At 49.0% G+C, this 19,896-nt stretch overlaps 1 protein-coding gene across 10 annotated transcripts in view; it reads left to right on the top strand.

The window, feature by feature from the left end:
• OTOF (otoferlin) overlaps positions 1–19,896 on the top strand; it is a 206,174-nt gene that overhangs the window by 126,375 nt on the left and 59,903 nt on the right. For 9 of the 10 annotated variants that reach the window (XM_078852019.1, XM_073335512.2, XM_078852014.1 and 6 more), the window contains one exon: positions 19,263–19,339. The exons of the other annotated variant lie outside the window; for it this stretch is intronic. In XM_078852019.1, the coding sequence (XP_078708145.1) occupies positions 19,263–19,339 (77 nt within the window). The remainder of the gene's footprint in view (positions 1–19,262; positions 19,340–19,896) is intronic. 10 annotated transcript variants of the gene reach the window in all.

Here is a 19,896-nt window from a genome sequence, read left to right as displayed (position 1 = left end):
GCCCCAGGACTGAATGGAACTAGAGATTGGACTATCCCAGGGCAGTGCTCTACATGTGAATCCAGTGCCTTATTCAGCAGCAGGAAAATCACAGACGCGGGGGGACGGGACAGAGGCACAAACCCTCTTTTTAGAGAATTTCTGTTCCGTGGGAAATTCCGACATCTCAAAACATTTTTTCATTTTGAATCGAACAAGTAGATACTACAAAATTTCCCGTGAAATGAAAATTTGGAACCATTTTGATTTGGAACCACTGAAATGTTTTGGTCTGTCTTCATTGTTTTGATTTATTTTGTTTCATCTCTTATATTCTATAGCATTAAATAGATTATAGATATAATTAACACAACAAATCCTGTCTCTTGGCAGGGGTTAGACCAGATGACCTTTGCGGTCCCTTCTAACCCTATGGTTCTAGGATTTTACTGATATATAAATATTTTAATACAATAGAAACATCTAACCAAAATTAATTGAAACAATGAAGCCGACAGTAAACATTTGTACTTTATCAAAACAAAATGTTTTGACGTCAGTGAAACGGAACGAGAAGGGCGAAATGATTCATTTCAACTCTTTGCTGTCCAAAATTCCTTTGAAATTGACACGTTGCTGGGAAAGATTTTGCATTCAGGGAAACTGAATTTCACAACGGAAAACACTTCCCACCAGTGACATCTCTTTCCTTTGCGAATGCAGCAGGGAGGGAGAGCTCCCCTGTACGCCGGAGGGCAGAGAGGAGATTTTCTCCTTGGGTGTCTGTGGACCCGAGCTCCTCAGAACCAACCCACCTGGGTCCCAGCAGATGTACCCACACCCCTCGCTCAGCACTCCCTGCATTGGGCATGCCGAGCGGTGCTGACGGGCTCCTGAGGGCTTTGCAGACTTGCACCTCCAGGCCCTGCAGTGCAGGGGCTGGGGGTTACACAGAAGAGGGAGGGGAGAGGCCTGCACTTGGCAAGCCATCGGGGGTGACAGGCTGAGATATGGGGGCCAATGCGGCACCAGTGAGCTGGGAGGAGGTTCCCCCAGGCAGTGATGGAGTCTCAGGCTAATGGGAGCTCTGGGCAGGCGTCTGGCTCCCCAACAGGGGGCTCTGAGCTGCTCTCAGTACATCCCACCCCGAGCAGGGAGCCATCCTGTTGGAGTTCATTGCAGCCCCCGGGCCTCTTCGCCTCTCCTTGTGGGTGCTCGAGGGCGGATGGCGCAGGGGAAGGATGCGGAGGGCTGGGGTTGGCCTTGCTCTTCCCTGGCACTCACACCGTCGATGGTGTTTCTCCTGACCAGCGACGCGCACAGGGACCCCAGGTATCGGGCACGAGGCCTCCCTCGCCACGGCACGTGCATGGCAGGTGGTGTGTGTGCTGGGCTGTCAGCCCCGGCGTGGCACGTGGCATGGCGTGACTTTGGAAAAGCCTGCACGGAGCACTGCTTCCCCTCCCGCCATGCGACCAAAGGGGGAGGGGCTTCCTTCCACTCCTTCCCTTCCCCCCACCTCAGCGGGGACGGGGCTTCCAGTTGCTCCTCTCCCCCAGTCTCTTGAATGGGGGCAGGGAGCAGGGCTTCCTTCCACTCATTCCCTTTTCCCCACTTGCCCTGGGGGTGTGGGGCTTCCATGCATACCCACCTATCTGCCTGCCTGCCTGCCACACCCCTCCCCACTGTATCTGGGCCCTGCCGTCTCTCTGCCTTGCTCTCTGTCCCGGTGCCCTGGCCTGCTTCGTGGACGGCAGCATGCCATTGCAGTGAGGTTTTGCTGTGGTTTGCTGTGGTTTGCTTGGCGCATGAGCTCGGGGGGCGGGGGCGGGGCGAGCTCTGTGTTCTTGCCGCCGAGCGGCTTGTGTCTGAATCGACTGATCTTTGTGATTTCAGAGCTAAGGGGAGAGAGAAAAGGCACCTCGTTATGCCATTCAGGTACCCTGACCCTACCCGCCCCCATCACCCTGCTAGCGGGGGTCGGTGCTCCCTCCCCAGCCTCAGCTGTTAGCCCTCAGTAGCCGGGCTGCCGCTGGTCTCTCTTCCCCACGTTTCTGATTGGCTTGAAACCCTTTTCCTTCTGGATAAGAAGGGCCAGAGTACGTGGTCTTTGTGAGGCCAGAATCTGTGGTCCTGAGCGGGCCCCAGTGAGCCCATCTTCTGGGGCTGGATTCAGGCTCACAGTTGGCACGTGGAGGATAACAGATCAGACCCAAGCCCCCTGGGTTCTCTTGTGCCTTGCTCCTGGTTCGACGGTGTGGGACAGCCCCAGGCGTGGAATCGACACTGGGCACTGCCAAGGACCACAGGTGCTGGCCCCGCACAGAGAACGTTGGCCGACGGCAGGGAAGAATTGAGCGGGGCAGTCAGACCCTGCCCCGGGTTCCGATGTCACCCATGCAATCACGGAGCTCCAGCCTGCCCTCTCAGCAGGCCACCACGCTGGGTCACTGCCAGCCTCCCGCCCAGCTGAGCGTGCTCTATAAGCCACAGTATCTAGCACATACAGCAGCAGGGGAGAGGCCGCGGCCTGGCACAGTGGGGGTCTGAGTCTGGTAAAGGGGTGCAATGGCCTGGAAAGGTTGAATACAACTGTTGTAGCCTCCTGCTTCACGCCTCCGCAGGACAGCCCCTCTCCTGGCTTCCCTGCAGGGTGTCTCCCCTAACTCTTCAGAAGTAAAAGCGTGTAACGCTACCACTTGAGCTAAAGGAGAAACTCCATCGCTGGCAGCAGCCGTAGGTTGTTATCCACTAGAGGAACTGGCCGCTAGAGGGGGACAAGGCACACTTAAATTCGCTCATGTTCACCCATGTGCATGTGTGCGGGCAGGTACACACACACCTGGATGGAGAGAAATGAATCAGACTTAATATGTGGGGATTTAACTGGCTCCTTCCTGTCTACCGGACTAGGGCTGCTGATCGGTGACCACAACAAAACTATGAACATTTAACCCTTTGAGTATTAAAAGCAAATGCGACTGATTACGTTTCACCTTGTAAGGCCCAGAATGCAAGCCCTTTAGCGTGGGTGTGTATATATATGGCATATATGCATATGTCTGAGTTGCCATCTTTTGGCATGTGTATGTATATATGTTAGTTTTTGTGTTCTCTTCTCTGTCTGGTTATTGGCTGATGAGTACATGTATAAATATATATACACACACGCATAGATGCAAAGCTGCTAGTGAGCCATTTATTATAGATGCTTATTTCATGCCTGAGGCTACTTTGATTTCTTCCTCAGCACCAGTACGAGCTGCTGCTTCTTTCAGTATGGTTTTTGTAGCTTAAGGGCCCGATCCATAGCCCACGGAAGTCACGGGAAAGACTCTCATGAGCTTTGGCTCCAGTCTAAACTCCCCTGGTGGTGTCTTAATTTGACTTAATGAAAATACATAGGGTCAAATTCCCGGCTGGTGTGAGTGGGGGAGGCCCTGCTGGTGTCAATGGGCAGGTAGGGGAATCTCTCCCGTTGTCCGTCCTTCCACTGGGGTTCAAGTACAAAGAGCCTAATGTTGGTTGGAGGCAGTGGGAGGAACAGTAGTTCTGCTAGGCGGCGAGGGTGCAGGGAGGAGGCCGGGTAGCCCAGAGGGGTGTGAAACGCCCCCTTGTGGAGTAGGTGAGTCAAATCTGGACATTCTGCAAAGTGGAAAAGGGAGAAGAAAGTGATTTCCCTAGAGAGAGAGTCCCTGTGTGAGAAAATGCACTGTGCCGTCAGGTGGCGTGAGACCCTCCCAACAGTCTGTGCTCAGTAACTCCACGCCCAGTGGGCTCTAGACAAGCCTGGACTGCAAGGAGAGCAGAATTTAGCATCTGCTGCTCCAGAATGCAGGCCTCTGAGGGGCAATCCGCATCAGCTATTCATAGTACCGGGTCTTAGATCATCCCTGTGGGCCTCCATCCACTCGAGGGAGACATAGCCGCCAAAAGCACTTGAGCATGTCTGATTGCCGCCAGCAGAGGGCAGCAGTGTGCATGCACCAGTGCAGCGGACACGGGACAGATTGCAGGGAGTCGGGGGGCGAGCGAAGATTTTCGCTCTTCCACCCTCTCCCTGTCGACCTGGGTCTTCCTGGTGCCCGAATTCCCAGGAGTCCAGGGAAGCCAGGCTGTCGGAGTCCTGCGTTCCGCTTCACGGGAATGGAGTGAGACTGCGGGCGGGTCCCAACGAACACAAGATGTTCTAATGTTCCTTTCTCTGGGACGTGCCGTGATCCACACGGCTGCAGCGAGCCCAAAGGATTCTGGGAGGTATTTTAAAATATCTAAACACACGGGATGGGGGTGGGGGAAGCACTTTCTTTTGTTTGTTGTTTCTTCTGGGGTTTTCTGTGTGTTTTGGAAATGTTTTCGACATGTATTGTTTTTGTTATTGTATTACCACGGCGCCTAGGGGTTGCAGTCACAGATCAGGACCCCATTGTGCGAGGTGTAAAAACACAGAAAAACCAGTCCCTATCTGAAGGAGCATACAATCTAAGTGTAGGACCAGAGGCAGAGATACAGACAGGGAGTGCAAGGACACAAGGAGAGCCGGTCTGTGTGACAGGCAGCGGTCTCAGCACATCAGTATTGCCAACCCCACACATTCCAAAATCATGAGACAGGCCCCCCCAAATCATGAGATTTACTTAAAAATCCAACAATATTTGGATTTTGGTAACTGTGTCTTCGGGGGCGGGGGGTGTCACGTTTTCCTGCATTTCTTCACAATCAGGAGGGCTAGAAACTTTTTTTTTTAAATGAAAGTTGGTTCTCAGAGATTCACGTGACTCCAGGAGCTGAAGCTTTAAGACAAAACCCCAAACAGCAGGAGGCTGTTTGTGAGAGTTGCCAACCCTGCTAGTGTGGAGGTTTTGGTAGGGGAGTTTTAAGGAGGACAGTCAGGTTGCTTTGCAGATGTTTACAGGGAGCTTCTGCCATGTATAGCAGGGGGCATGAGTGAGTACGTGAAGGTGCATTTCATTCCCTTCCTTCACTCTGCCTGGACTCAAGACGTGGCGTAAGACGCTGTCACCCGAACAAGAAATGCCCCCAGGCCCTCCCAGCGGGGTCACTGGGCAGCAATAGCTCAGCCGACTTCAACGGGGCTGATTTTATGAGTCTCCTCTGCATGCTTCACTCCTCCTGACGGCGAGCTCAGCTGAATGGAGACCAGCTCCTGTCAGCATACGCTTGGTGAGACACAAAGCGTGAGATTCCCCCTGTGCTGGGGGCCAGTGCAAGACTTTGTACCGGCCCCTCTGCACAGGGTAAAATCTCGCCCCAAGGGAACCCAGACTAGGCTAGGCTGCTTCGAGCCAGGAATGGGCCGGTGTGTATTAGGCCCATGTGCTGTTCTCAGGGTCCCCGGGGAAGGTCATTATCTAGGAGCTCAGTGAATTCATCCGCCCCACTCCTCCTCACCAACTGCCCCCCCTTCCAGCTGCTGGGAGCAGAGCAGCAAACTCCAATTAACAGTCAGCGAGGTCCGTTAGCACTATGTGTTCATTTCTCTCTCCACCCACTCCCTTGCTCTTCTGCCTTCCGCAGCTGAATGGAGCCGGAGCTCGAGGCTGAGAAGAGCAGGGGGTGACAGGAAATTTCCCCAAAGCACCAGGGCACATCAGAGCACGTCTGCTGTCCCACGCGGCTGTGGGGCAAGCCAGGGGCAGAGCAGCGCAGGGGTGGGAGCAGACAGGGATTAGGAGGGGAAAGGAAGGGAAAAGAGGAGGGGCAGGAGAAAGGAGGCACGATCAGACTAAAGGAATGTAGATGCACCAGAGAAAAGGGAATGAGAGAGGAAAGACGACAGGGAAAGGAAGCAGCACTGTGGGCAGAGAGTAGAGACAATGTGCTGAGATTCAGAGCACTGAGTCAGGGCCCGGATACCATGGTGATGGACATGTTCAGGAGCAGGACTTTCTGATGAAAACCAGGGCACCAGAGTGCCCACCAATTCCTCACTCCTGCCGTCTCTGATCTGCCCCAGGGAAACCCAGAGGGTTCTGGGAATGGGGGCATGGATCCGGAAGAAGAGCCTGAATTCTTTCACATGTCCATGGCGTCCCAAATTCCAGCCTCACTTTGAGGGACTCTGATCCGTTGTGCAAGGGCCCCAGGGTGTATTAAATGGGGTGAGGAAGGTGATGCTGCCTGGGGAGGGGAGAACACACACACGTGCGTGCACACACACACCGCACACACCCACACATTATTCATTCATCTGCAAATCACCTCCATCTGCACTGAGCTTCACTGTTCTGTCACGCAGTCCCCGCATCACCCGTATTGGAAGACGCTCAGTGGATGCTCATTCAGAGATCTAAGGGGGGGTTAGACTTAGAGAGACAGGTCCAGGTCATAAAGATGACCTCTGAACCCAAACTTCCTCCATGTATCGGGGTGTTTGGTCCCCGAATTTTGGGTAGAAAGGGGCAACGTTGGAGCCTGGACCCCAGTGACATCAGTGTCCAGGGGCATTTGGGAATGGGGCTCTGAGTGATGGCCAGCGCCACGTAGTGACCTGCCGAGTTAGAAGGGACTGGGAAAGCGGCTAGGCAGGGGGCCTCATGTACGTTTTATCGACTGGCTGATGCTGGCGATCAATCTGTAAATGGCACCCACTGGTTTGTTTCCCTTTTGTTCCTTCGCTGCCTGGCCGCTCGCTTCAGCAAAGGCAAAGAGAAGACAAAAAGGGGCAAAGATGGCGAGCACAAGTAGGTGCCCTCTCTCTGCATGCTCGCGCTATCTCCTGGGCATGGCTGGCGGGGCTGAGCCGACCCCGGGGCTCTCCTCCTCTCCAACTGTCTCAGCCTCCAGCCGCCGGACCCAGGGCACAGAGAAAACCAGCTCTCGCTCAAAGGGCTGTGGCTGGGAAGCTGGACGGTTTTCTAAAAGACACGCTCTAGTTCAGACAGGAATTAAATTGGGGAAGTCCCAGGCCCTGCATCATCCAGGACAGATGAGATGAGCATCATGGCCTTGTCTCCTATGAATCTATGGCCCCTCTCTTGGCAGTAAGAAAAGGAGTACTTGTGGCACCTTAGAGACTAACCAATTTATTTGAGCATAAGCTTTCATGAGCTACAGCTCACTTCATCGGATGCAGTGTGAGCAGAGAGCTCCAGGTCGGAGTGGGCCTGGTGAGCGATCTCCCCATCTCCTCTCCCTTCGGCATCCCGGCCCTGGCAGGGTGGAAGCATGTTGGCAGAGCTCAGTGTGGGTGCTGGGCTGGGGGTCTTTGGTCTTCAGGGCTGTCAGCTGAGCACTGATTTAAGAAAGAGCCCAGGATGGGGGCTTTTTTCCCACGGAGACCCTGCTAGGGCCAACAGTGGGATTTGAGCCTGGGATCTTCAGTGCTAAAAGCATGAACCTCTACTTATGGAGCTAAATGAGTAGCTCCATTTGCTGGCAGCGGTAGTAGACTTTTATCCTCTTACAAGGACCAGCCGATAGAAAGGGACAAAGAACTCACTTGCTCTGATGTGTGATATGAAATGGCACTAAGATGTTTCAAAGTCATATTCTGTTTCCCTGTCGTGATACAATTTCTCCCCCAGCTCTCTCCCAAGACAGAGTCAATCTAAGCAAACTTGTTCTCCCTCATTTGTAACATCCACATTTCTCAGCTTTCCTGTTCCATCCTGTTCAGAGTTGCCTTTTGCTGTGAGGACTTGCAGTGGGGGAGGTTTAGGTTGGATATTTGGAAAAACTTTTTCACTAGGAGGGTGGTGAAGCACTGGAATGGGTTACCTTGGGAGGGGGTGGAATCTCCATCCTTAGAGGTTTTTAAGGTCAGGCTTGACAAAGCCCTGGCTGGGATGATTTAGTTGGGGATTGGTCCTGCTTTGAGCAGGGGGTTGGACCAGATGACCTCCTGAGGTCCCTTCCAACCCTGATATTCTCTGATTCTATGACTTCCTAGTGCTCCCTGGGGGCTAGAGAGCAAACTCGGCAGCTCTGCTCCGCCTGGATCCCTGGATTTCTAGGGGCCACTCAAAGGGTGCCGTTGGCTGGTTTCTGAGCTCTCCGGTTCAGCTGTGGTGGCTATGGCTTACCGTGTCTGCAACGCCTGTAGTCGGGGATCGGTCCTGCTTTGAGCAGGGGGTTGGACTAGATGACCTCCTGAGGTCCCTTCCAACCCTGATATGCTATGATTCTATGCCCAAGGTGAATGAGGTGATAGGTTATGGGAGCATTCATAGGTGCTAGCCCACCCCCTGGCCTCTCACCTTCTGACTGAGTGAAATTGACTCCATGTGAAGGCCAGCTCACAGTCCCACTGGATTTACTTGGTGCTGACTCTCTACGCTGGAGAGAATTTCAATCCACTATGAAAGAAGGAATAGGAACAATACTGGAGACATGGGATCTGGTTCCCATGGCCCTGCACCTTGTGCTGTCGTCTTCCTCAGTGCCAGGTTGGTATCTGACCCTGACCCTGGTACAAATGAGTGGAGGATTCTGATTTGGCAGCCTCGGGGCTGCTCTAATTTACACCTGGCTGTCCCTTGCCCCAAGGGGCCAGGCCATTATCTGTGGACGACTGCCAGGGTGTATAGACATTCGGACCGCCACCCCTGCCCTCAGCCAAGCGCTCTGTGCCAGGAGGAGGTGGCATAGAAGCAGTTATGGCGTTTCTGCGACCATGCAAAGATTTGCATGCATAGGGGAAATCCTCGGGGGGGGGGGGCGGACCCACTGGCTTTGCTAGGTGGGGGGAGTTCGACGGGGGGTACGGGGGCCAGCCCCTGATTTTCGGCTGACATCCTGTCTCTTTAAGGCATGATCGTGGACGAGGAGATGAAATGTGCCAATGTCCCCTCCCCCCTCAAAGAAGTGATGGTTAAAAAGTGAGAGCCAGCTGTGAATAATTCAATGGCAGCCTGTAACCAGATCCAGGCCTCAGGGCTGGGACACAGGCTGTGGGGAGAGGCGGCCAGCGCCCCCTGCACGGACGCACGCCCCCAGACCCCCTCTCTGGGAGAGACAGGGAGGGGAACCGGGAGGCTGGGTCTCAAAGTGACCCAGAAAAACCCCAGGCCGGAGCCCTCACCTGCAACGACTGCCAGACCAGGGCCTGGCATCTCAGGTTCTCGGGCCTTCATCCAATATTCATGCAGGGACGGTGTCAGCTCTCCACCGCCGCCCGCCCAGCCAGCTCCCTTCCACTCCCCGCTTTGTCTGGGGGTGAGGGGGCTTAACCTTTCTTTAATACGGCAAAGAGCCAGAGGCAGGTGGGAGCGGAGAACCGGCGGGAGATCCCCTCCTCGTCCGCCCCCAGATCAACCCCAGCGCGGCCAGAGGCTTTGCTGCTGGTTTCGTAGCCCCCGCTCCCGCTCTGAGGTGGGCTCTGGCAGGGATGGCTGCTGGGCGGCACGGGTAAAGCCGCCGGCACGCGCCCTAGCAGCCGGGTAGGCGCTCTCCTGTCTCTGCCCATCTCTCGGGGAAAGCCGGACTGTGGACTGTCGGCTGGTGAAGGTAGAACCTGGCCGTGCACGGAAATGAGGGGTCCAGGGAAGGGGGGAGGTATTTGCCATCTCTCACTTTACCTTGACCTGAAAGGGTGACAGGTGGGACTTGGAGCCATGGGAGGGTTGGGGGCGGGCAGGGGGAGCTAGCTAGAGCGTTCTGTCATTGGCAGCCCCGAGGATGTGTCGGCCCTGAATGCTTCTCTCTCTCTCTCATTCGCTCTTTCTTTTTTCTCTGGAAAGCAGGAATTTTTCTCACTCTTCCCAGTTGTCATGTGGCCGGCAGTTTGCTGTGTCCTCGCTCCCAGGAGCATGCGGCCTTTAAGAAAAAAGACCGAAAGAAGGGAAAATTGCCTCATTCGTTACTGGGAATGGAAGGAGCGGGGAAGGGATGCACATGTGTGGCAGGTCCTAACCCTGAGCTCTTATCTTCATGGGGGAAGCCTCCTGTTCCTATAAACCCTACTCCGTGTCGGTCAGCCAGGGCTGGGAACCCTCCTCCAGCATGGGCTAGAGGATCCGGCAGGGACCTTAAGACAAGACACACATTTTGGAGCCCTCGGTTGTACTCTGTCGTAGGGGAGCTGGCCCCTTTAAATGAAGCTGCTCTGGCTCCCCTGTGCCAGCACAGGGGTGTCCTCTGCTGACCTGATTGAGAAGGTGGGTGAAAGAGGCAGAGAGCTGGGCTTGGGGATGAGGTCCATGGAGAGAGTTGCAAAGGTTCCCCGGGGAATGCTGAGGGCGGTGGTGGGGCGATCATGACAGCCTCCTAGTGAAAATATCAGACAATACAGGGGGCTGTTCGTAGTCCTCCCTTGAAATATTTAGCAAAGTGCTGGAGCACATAAGAACAGCCAGACTGGGTCAGACCAAAAGTCCATCTATCCCAGTATCCGGTCTTCCGACAGTGGCCAGTGCCAGGTGCCCCAGAGGGAATGAACAGAACAGGGAATCATCAAGTGATCCATCCCCTGTCACTCATTCCCAGCTTCTGGCAAACAGAGGCTAGGGACACCAGCCCTTCCTGGCTAATAGCCATTGATGGACCCCTAATTATCCTTCATGTGGGAACAAATGATACGGCTAGATTCTCGCTGGAAAGTATTAAGGGAGACTATGTTAGGCTGGGGAGGACGCTTAAGGAAATTGAGGCTCAGGTGATCTTTAGTGGGATTTTGCCTGTTCCTAGAGAAGGGCAACAAAGGTGTGACAAGATTATGACTATCAATAGATGGCTTAGGCAGTGGTGCTATAAGGAGGGCTTTGGGATGTATGGCCATTGGGAGGCATTCATGGATAGAGGACAGTTCTCTCGGGATGGACTTCATCTGAGTAGGGAAGGAAATAGACTTCTAGGATGGAGGCTGGCACAACTGATTAAGAGAGCTTTAAACTAGGAATTTGGGGGAGATGGTTGGGAGATGTCCAGGTAATCTCCACGCCAGAATTTAGCATAGAGTGGAAAGAAAATGAAGTAAGAGTGGATACAGCTGTAGGTAGGAGGAAGGGCAGTGTAGATACAAGTCTAATAGGTTATACTGGTAGTAAAATAACCGTGCCTAATAGGGTACAGAATGTGAGTGAGGCCAAACAGCAAAAATTAAGATGTTTGTACACTAATGCAAGGAGCCTAGGTAACAAAATGGAGGAACTAGAGTTACTGGTGCAGGAAGTGAAACCAGATATTATAGGTATAACAGAGACCTGGTGGAATAGTAGTCATGATTGGGCTACAGGTATTGAAGGGTATGTGCTGTTTAGGAAAGACCGAAATAAAGGTAAAGGTGGTGGAGTAGCACTGTATATCAATGATGAGATAGAATGTAAAGAAATAAGAAGCGATGAAATGGATATGACTGAGTCTGTCTGGGCAATAATTAAATTGGGGAAGAAAACTATTAGAGCCTCCCCTAGGATAGTGCTTGGGGTGTGCTATAGACCACCGGGATCTAATTTGGATATGGATAGAGCCCTTTTTAATGTTTTTAATAAAGTAAATACTAATGGAAACTGTGTGATCATGGGAGACTTTAACTTCCCAGATATAGACTGGAGGATGAGTGCTAGTAATAATAATAGGGCTCAGATTTTCCTAGATGCGATAGCTGATGGATTCCTTCAACAAGTAGTTGCTGAACCGACTAGAGGGGATGCCATTTTAGATCTGGTCTTGGCGAGTAATGAGGATCTCATAGAGGAAATGGTTGTAGGGGATAATCTTGGCTCAAGTGATCATGAGCTAATTCAGTTCAAATTGAATGGAAGGATTAACAAAAATAAATCTGCAACTAGGGTTTTTGATTTCAAAAGGGCTGACTTTCAAAAATTAAGGAAATTAGTTAGGGAAGTGGATTGGACTGAAGAATTTATGGGTTTAAAGGTAGAGGAGGCCTGGGATTATTTTAAATTAAAGCTGCAGAAGCTATCGGAAGCCTGCATCCCAAGAAAGGGGAAAAAATTCATAGGCAGGAGTTGTAGACCAAGCTGGATGAGCAAGCATCTTAGAGAGGTAATTAAGAAAAAGCAGAAAGCATATAGGGAGTGGAAGAAGGGAGGGATCAGTAAGGAAAGCTACCTTATTGAGGTCAGAATATGTAGGGATAAAGTGAGACAGGCTAAAAGTCAAGTAGAGTTGGACCTTGCAAAGGGAATTAAAACCAATAGTAAAAGGTTCTATAGTCATATAAATAGGAAAAAAACAAAGAAAGAAGAAGTGGGACCGCTAAAAACTGAGGATGGAGTGGAGGTCAAGGATAATCTAGGCATGGCCCAATATCTAAACAAATACTTTGCCTCAGTCTTTAATAAGACTAAAGAGGATCTTAGGGATAATGGTAGCATGATAAATGGGAATGAGGATATGGAGGTAGACATCACCATATCTGAGGTAGAAGCGAAACTCAAACAGCTTAATGGGGCTAAATCGGGGGGCCCAGATAATCTTCATCCAAGAATATTAAAAGAATTGGCACAAGAAATTGCAAGCCCATTAGCAAGAATTTTTAATGAATCTGTAAATTCAGGGGTTGTACCATATGATTGGAGAATTGCTAACATAGTTCCTATTTTTAAGAAAGGGAAAAAAAGTGATCCAAGTAATTATAGGCCTGTTAGTTTGACATCTGTAGTATGCAAGGTCTTGGAAAAAATTTTGAAGGAGAAGGTAGTTAAGGACATTGAAGTCAATGGTAAATGGGACAAAATACAACATGGTTTTACAAAAGGTAGATCGTGCCAAACCAACCTGATTTCCTTCTTTGAGAGAGTAACAGATTTTTTAGATAAAGGAAACGCAGTGGATCTAATTTATTTAGATTTTAGTAAGGCGTTTGATACTGTGCCACATGGGGAATTATTAGTTAAATTGGATAAGATGGGCATCAATAGGAAAATTGAAAGGTGGATAGGGAATTGGTTAAAGGGGAGACTACAACGGGTCCTACTGAAAGGTGAACTGTCAAGTTGGAGGGAGGTTACCAGTGGAGTTCCTCAAGGATCAGTTTTGGGACCAATCTTATTTAATCTTTTTATTACTGACCTGGGCACAAAAAGTGGGAGTGTGCTAATAAAGTTTGCAGATGATACAAAGCTGGGAGGTATTGCTAATTTAGAGAAGGACAGGGATACCCTACAGGAGGATCTGGATGACCTTGTAAACTGGAGTAATAGGAATAGGATGAAATTTAATAGTGAGAAGTGTAAGGTCATGCATTTAGGGATTAATAACAAGAATTTTAGTTATAAGCTAGGGACGCATCAACTAGAAGTAACGGAGGAGGAAAAGGACCTTGGAGTATTGGTTGATCATAGGTTGACTATGAGCTGCCAATGTGATATGGCTGTGAAAAAAGCTAATGTCGTCTTGGGATGCATCAGGAGAGGTATTTCCAGTAGGGATAAGGAGGTTTTAGTACCGTTATATAAGGCACTGGTGAGACCTCACCTGGAATACTGTGTGCAGTTCTGGTCTCCCATGTTTAAGAAGGATGAATTCAAACTGGAACAGGTACAGAGAAGGGCTACTAGGATGATCCGAGGAATGGAAAACTTGTCTTATGAAAGGAGACTCAGGGAGCTTGGCTTGTTTAGCCTAACTAAAAGAAGGTTGAGGGGAGATATGATTGCTCTCTATAAATATATCAGAGGGATAAATACCAGAGAGGGAGAGGAATTATTTAAACTCAATACCAATGTGGACACAAGAACAAATGGATATAAACTGGCCACTAGGAAATTTAGATTAGAAATTAGACGAAGGTTTCTAACCATCAGAGGAGTGAAGTTTTGGAATAGCCTTCCGAGGGAAGTAGTGGGGGCAAAAGATCTATCTTGCTTTAAGATTAAACTCGATAAGTTTATGGAGGAGATGGTATGATGGGATAACATGGTTTTGGTAATTAAATATTCATGGTAAATAGGCCCAATGGCCTGTGATGGGTTTTTAGATGGGGTAAGATCCAAGTTACCCGGGAAAGAATTTTCTGTAGTATCTGGCTGATGAATCTTGCCCATATGCTCAGGGTTTAGCTGATCGCCATATTTGGGGTCGGGAAGGAATTTTCCTCCAGGGCAGATTGGAAGGCCCTGGAGGTTTTTCGCCTTCCTCTGTAGCATGGGGCACGGGTCACTTGCTGGAGGATTCTCTGCTCCTTGAGGTCTTCAAACTACAATTTGAGGACTTCAATAGCACAGATATAGGTGTGAGGTCTTTTTTAGGAGTGGTGGGTGAAATTCTGTGGCCTGCATTGTGCAGGAGGTCAGACTAGATGATCATAATGGTCCCTTCTGACCTAAATATCTATGAATCTAAATATCTATGAATCTATCCTCCACGAACGCATCTAGTTCTTTTTTGAACCCTGTTATAGTCTTGGCCTTCACACCATCCTCTGGCAAGGAGTTCCACAGGTTGACTGTGTGAAGAAATACTTCCTTTTGTTTGTTCTAAACCTGCTGCCTATTAATTTCATTTGGTGACCCCTAGTTCTTGTAAAAAGAAAAGGAGTACTTGTGGCACCTTAGAGACTAACACACCAGTCATGATTTTATAGACCTCTATCATATCCCCCTTAGTTGTCTCTTTTCCAAGCTGAAAAGTCCCAGTCTTATTAATCTCTCCTCACAGGGCAGCTGTTCCATACCCCTGATCATTTCTGTTGCCCTTTTCTGAACCTTTTGCAACTCCAATAACTCTTTTTTGAGATGTGACAACCCCATCTGCATGCAGTATTCAAGATGTGGGTGTCCCATGGATTTATAGAGAGGCAATATATTGTCTGTCTTATTATCTCTCCCTTTCTTAATGATTCCCATGTGCAAACCTTCAGCCACACACTTCCACCCATCCCGATTCAGCAAAGAGCATGCAAACATGCTTAACAGGAAGCCAGTGCTGAACTGGTTTGCTGAGACGGATTAGACCTGTGCTGAAGGGCTATGCTGAATGGGAGCTGTGATTCCCATTCATGCCATTGGAATGAGTTCTTTCTTTGCCGTGCATAGAGGAGCTTTAGGAGCATTGTTTTCTTCTCTGATTCCACCCTACAGTGCTGCAACGCCCCCCTACCGCCCACACGCACACACCCTCTGCCTTCTTTTTTGTTCCCAAATTAAAACACACCTTAATATTTAATACCATGGCTTCAGTGGCTGTTCATTATGTGCTAATCAGCTGCCAGTAAGCGGCTGTCTTGTACCACCCCTGGGCCGGAGATGGATTTGGGGTTTGGAGCGACTAATTAAAAAGAACGACATTTAATTACATCGGGAGGAATAATTACAGTCCTGCCCAAATGCTCAGAATCTGCTGAAGTTCTCCAGCTGCCAAGTGGAAGCGGGATGTTGGAGAGAATGATGTTCTTAAAGCAAAAGCTCTTTGCAAGCTGAATAATAGAAGATTGTTGTTAAGCAGAGATCAGTACAGATTTATAAACTGCTTTTCAGTTCTGCTCTTTTCTCAGTCACCTCCAGACAAACTCACACGCAGTGGAGTAACAGCAAGGAGAAATCTGCCCGTTGATTTTAACGCTTCTTACATCACTTTAGTCCCACTTAAACGCTGCATGTATGTGGGTCATGGGCCTTGTGCCTTGCCCTACAGCACGGGGTGAGTTTCACTCATCGTGAATGTACAAATTATCCAGTTAATCCTTTTTTCCCCGATCGTCACTGCTGTGGATGTATGTGAAACCCTCAAGCATATTCCTACTCAGAGATTAGCAAACAAACTTCATCCATTGGGTTGGTCACAAGTAGTTCACTCTGTAGCTGCAGCTGTTTGCTCTTCGGTATTTGTGGCATAGGATTGGCCATCTGTACCGTGAGGCCTTGTTTCTGCTTCTTGGTGCCTGGAGAATAGCGAAGAATACTCTTTCTGGTCCCGATGTCCAGCTGAATCATTCTTGAAGTGAAAAAGTCATGAAACTTTCCAGATTCAGTAATATTTTCACCAAGATAACTGGTGCCCGTCCACGACCAACAGCAGATAAAATGATTCCATAAGTAACAGTGAACCCCCAGCTACAGCTGGCTGAATAAGGGATTTTTCTGGATCGCTGGCAATTCTGAAAAATTGAAACAAAAGAATGGTTTGGGGCACAAGAGATGTGAAACATTTTCAATATTTTGGGCAAATCAAAGAAAAAATGCTTTGGGTCAAGCTAAATGTTTCGTTTCAATTTTGAGCCTTTTTCAAGTTTTCTAATTTTTTTAAACTACATGAAATTTCTAAACCAAAAGTTGTTTCCAAGTGAAAAATCCAGACATTTCATTTTGAAAATGTTGAAATGAAACATTTTGATTTTTTTAAAATTGGGACGGGGGGTCGGTGCTTTGAAGTGAACAATTTGGTGAAATCAACAGGAATTTGCGAAACCTTTTAGTCAAACCAGAATTTTTCACCTAAAAACCTTTGGTTGAAGAATTTCACCTAGCTCTCCCCCAACTCAAATAACAGTGAAACCAAAGAGCAAAAATACTTGCAGTCAGTTGTTATATTACTTGACAAGCTCTGCATATTTATTATGCCGTCCGATGAAATGAACCCAGTCTGCCGTGCTAGAGTTGTCAGTGTATTAAAGAACTATATTTTATTAACCCTGCGAACCAAGTTCTGTTCAGCTTGGGAGCCAGTATATTAAATTATTGTCATGTCAGACTAGCATATTGTACTGAACCAGCCAGAAACACCGCAAAATGTTTGCCATGAATATCCATTTAAACTCACGTTGGCTGTGTTTTGAACCCACTTTGTGCCTAGCTTTGCCTTGGTTGTATGTTGTCGTTTTAAATCAGATCTGCAACTGTTAGCAGCAAATATCTCTGACGGCTGGAGATGGGACACTACACAGGGAGGGCTCTGATTTACTACAGAGAATTCTTTCCCAGGTGTCTGGCTGGTGGGTCTTGCCCACATGCTCAGGGTCTAACTGATTGTCATATTTGGGGTTGGGAAGGAATTTTCCTCCAGGTCAGATTGTCAGAGACTCTGGAGGAGGGAGAGCGCGTTTGCTTTCCTTTGCAGCACAGGGCATGGGTTACTTGCAGGTTTAAACTAGAGTAAATGGTGGATTCTCTGTAACTTGAAGTCTTTAAACCATGATTTGAGGACTTCAGTGACTCAGCCAGAGGTTAGGGGTCTATTACAGGAGTGGGTGGGTGAGGTTCTGTGGCCTGTGAGGTGCAGGAGGTCAGACTTGTTGATCATGATGGTCCCTTCTGGCTTTAAAGTCTATGAGTCTAAGGTAGCCAGAATACCCCCCGATCCCCATTTTTAATGCCATTATAAATCAGCAAGTGTTGAAGAAATATTCTAGCAAGCATTTTTACTGGCAGGAATGTCGGTGGGTGTCATAAATATAAAGGGAAGGGTAACCACCTTTCTGTATACAGTGCTATAAAATCCCTCCTGGCCAGAGGCAAAGTCCTTTTACCTGTAAAGAGTTAAGAAGCTAGGATAACCTCGCTGGCACCTGACCAAAATGACCAATGAGGGGGCAAGATACTTTCAAATCTGGAGGGGGGGGGAAGGCTTTTACTGTCTTTGCCGGAAACAGATCAAGGATGCAAGCCCTCCAACTCCTGTAAAGTTAGTAAGTAATCTAGCTAGAAAATGCATTAGGTTTTCTTTGTTTTGGCTTGTGAAGTTCGCTGTGCTGGAGGAAATGTGTATTCCTGGTTTTGTGTCTTTTTGTAACTTAAGGTTTTGCCTAGAGGGATTCTCTGTGTTTTGAATCTGACTGCCTGTGAGATTATCTTCCATTCTGATCTTACAGAGTTGTTCTCTTATCTTTTTTTATACTTCTAATAAAGTTCTGTTTTTTAAGAATCTGATTGGGGTTTTTGGGTCTTAAAAATCCAAGGCTGGTTTGTGCTCATCTTGTTTATTCTCAAGCCTCCCCAGGAAAGGGGGGTGTAAGGGCTTGAGGGGATATTTTTGGGGAAATAGGAACTCCAAGTGGTCCTTTCCCTGTTCTTTGTCTAAATCACTTGGTGGTGGCAGCATGCTGTTCAAGGACAAGGTGAAATTTGTGCCTTGGGGATTTTAACCTAAGCTAGTAAAAATAAGTTTAGGGGATTGTTCGTGCAGGTCCCCACATCTGAACCCTAGAGTCCAGAGTGGGGAGGGAACCCTGACAGTGGGGCTGATGAGTTTTCAGTGAATATTAACAGCAAGTGCCTAGGGAGGTGGTGGAATCTCCTTCCTTAGAAGTTTTTAAGGTCAGGCTTGACAAAGCCCTGGCTGGGATGATTTAATTGGGGATTGGTCCTGCTTTTGAGCAGGGGGTTGGACTAGATGACCTCCTGAGGTCCCTTCCAACCCTGATATTCTATGATTCTATGAAGTGAATTTTGAACCCATAAGTGAGATTATGTGTGCCAGGAACCTGAGACACTTTCATCCAATCAGGCAACATAAAAAAATACCATGTGATCTGTGTAGTTAATCCAAAGTAATCAACGCACTCTGGCTTTCAGGGGCCAGCTCCTCAGCGGCTATAAATTGCTGCAGCTCCAGTGCAGTGAACAGCGCTCTAGGACAACTCGCGCCAGTTAAGGAGCCAGCCCCGGAGGCTGAATATTTGCAATGAGCGGCTGGCAAACACGCTGCAGGCCAAGTCTTATGGTTCAAAATGATTCAGGGTGAAAATTCCCCCCCTCCCCGTGCAGAGACCAAGCACAACCACTGCGGGATGTCCGTGGTGCCTGGGGCTTGTGCTGGCCCTTCTGCGTGGGGAAATCCACCCCCCGCTGACCTGTGGCCGGTAGGCAGCTTATGGAAAAAAAGTCACATGGCTGCAAGCGCACATGGCTCGTCACCATTATCAATCTGGGGTGTCTTGGCCCCATTTCAGCCTGGTGTTTTAGCCCCAGTTTGGGGGTATTCTGGTTCTAGTCTGGGATAGGCTGATTGGTATTTAACACTCAGAGTGGAATATTTTAGCTGATATTTTCACCCTAGTTTGGGGTATGGTTACTGCGTGAGAGAGGCAGAGTGGCCTAGTAGATAGAGCACTGGACTGGGACTTGGGTGAGCTGGGTTCTCTTCCCTCCTCTTCTGCTGGGTGACTATGGGTAAATCACATCACTGCTCTGTGCCTCCATTTCCCCAGCTGTGAAATGGGGCTGACGATACTGGCCTCCTCTGTAAAACACTCTGAGATCTACAGATGAAAATCTAGGTCGCATCTGAGTCCCAGAGTAGCGTGTCCTAGTTTGGGGTAGGTTAACCCCCAGAGCGCTGAAATGCCCAGAAAAAAATATCTGCAATTCCTGTATTTAGTGAGTTCTGCCTTCCCCCCCCCCCCCCGCCCCCACTTCTTGCAGAGCTGGGAAAGGAGTCTTTTCAGCCATGAAGCTGGGCAAGATACGGCCCCCAAAGGAAGACCCTCACCGAAAGCAAGGTACGTGCAGCTGTGCAGAGCTGGGCCCCAGCTGGGTGAGACCACGCTGAAATCTGGCTGACCAGGCAGCTGCTGGCTGAGTTAGCAATGACCTGCAAGTACCCCATCAACTTGTGCTGCTCCATTGCTTCTTTATGTTGCATGTTACAGACCGACGGGGGGGCAGGGGGAGAGAGAGGGTGAATGCGTAAAAATGGTTTTCATCTTTTTTCTTTCAACTGTTCAATTTTTCATCAAAATCAAACTGAACCCTCGTTTTTCAAGGGTCCTCTTCCCCCTGGAAAAGACGGGGTGAGTGAAACAGATTTTTTTTTCGTTTTCTTTCAATTCAAATCAAACCGATTTTTTTCCGTTTAGATGAAAAAAATTCAAATTTTGGGGGAGGGAAAAATCTTGTTTCTTTTCAAATATTTTCCATGGAAAATCCTTACTATTTGCCAGCCAGCCCGAATGATTGATAGGCGGACAGATCTGTCGGCATAGTTAGGATTTTTTTCCCCATGAGTGCAGACGTCAATGGAAATAGAGCCACGGGAAAAGGATTGGTAGGAGAAATG

The sequence above is a fragment of the Lepidochelys kempii genome, chromosome 3 (assembly GCF_965140285.1).
Source record: "Lepidochelys kempii isolate rLepKem1 chromosome 3, rLepKem1.hap1, whole genome shotgun sequence".
Classification (NCBI taxonomy): Eukaryota; Metazoa; Chordata; order Testudines; family Cheloniidae; genus Lepidochelys; species Lepidochelys kempii.
The sequence above is the reverse complement of the archived record's forward strand: the minus strand, read 5'-3'. Positions and strand labels throughout refer to the sequence as shown.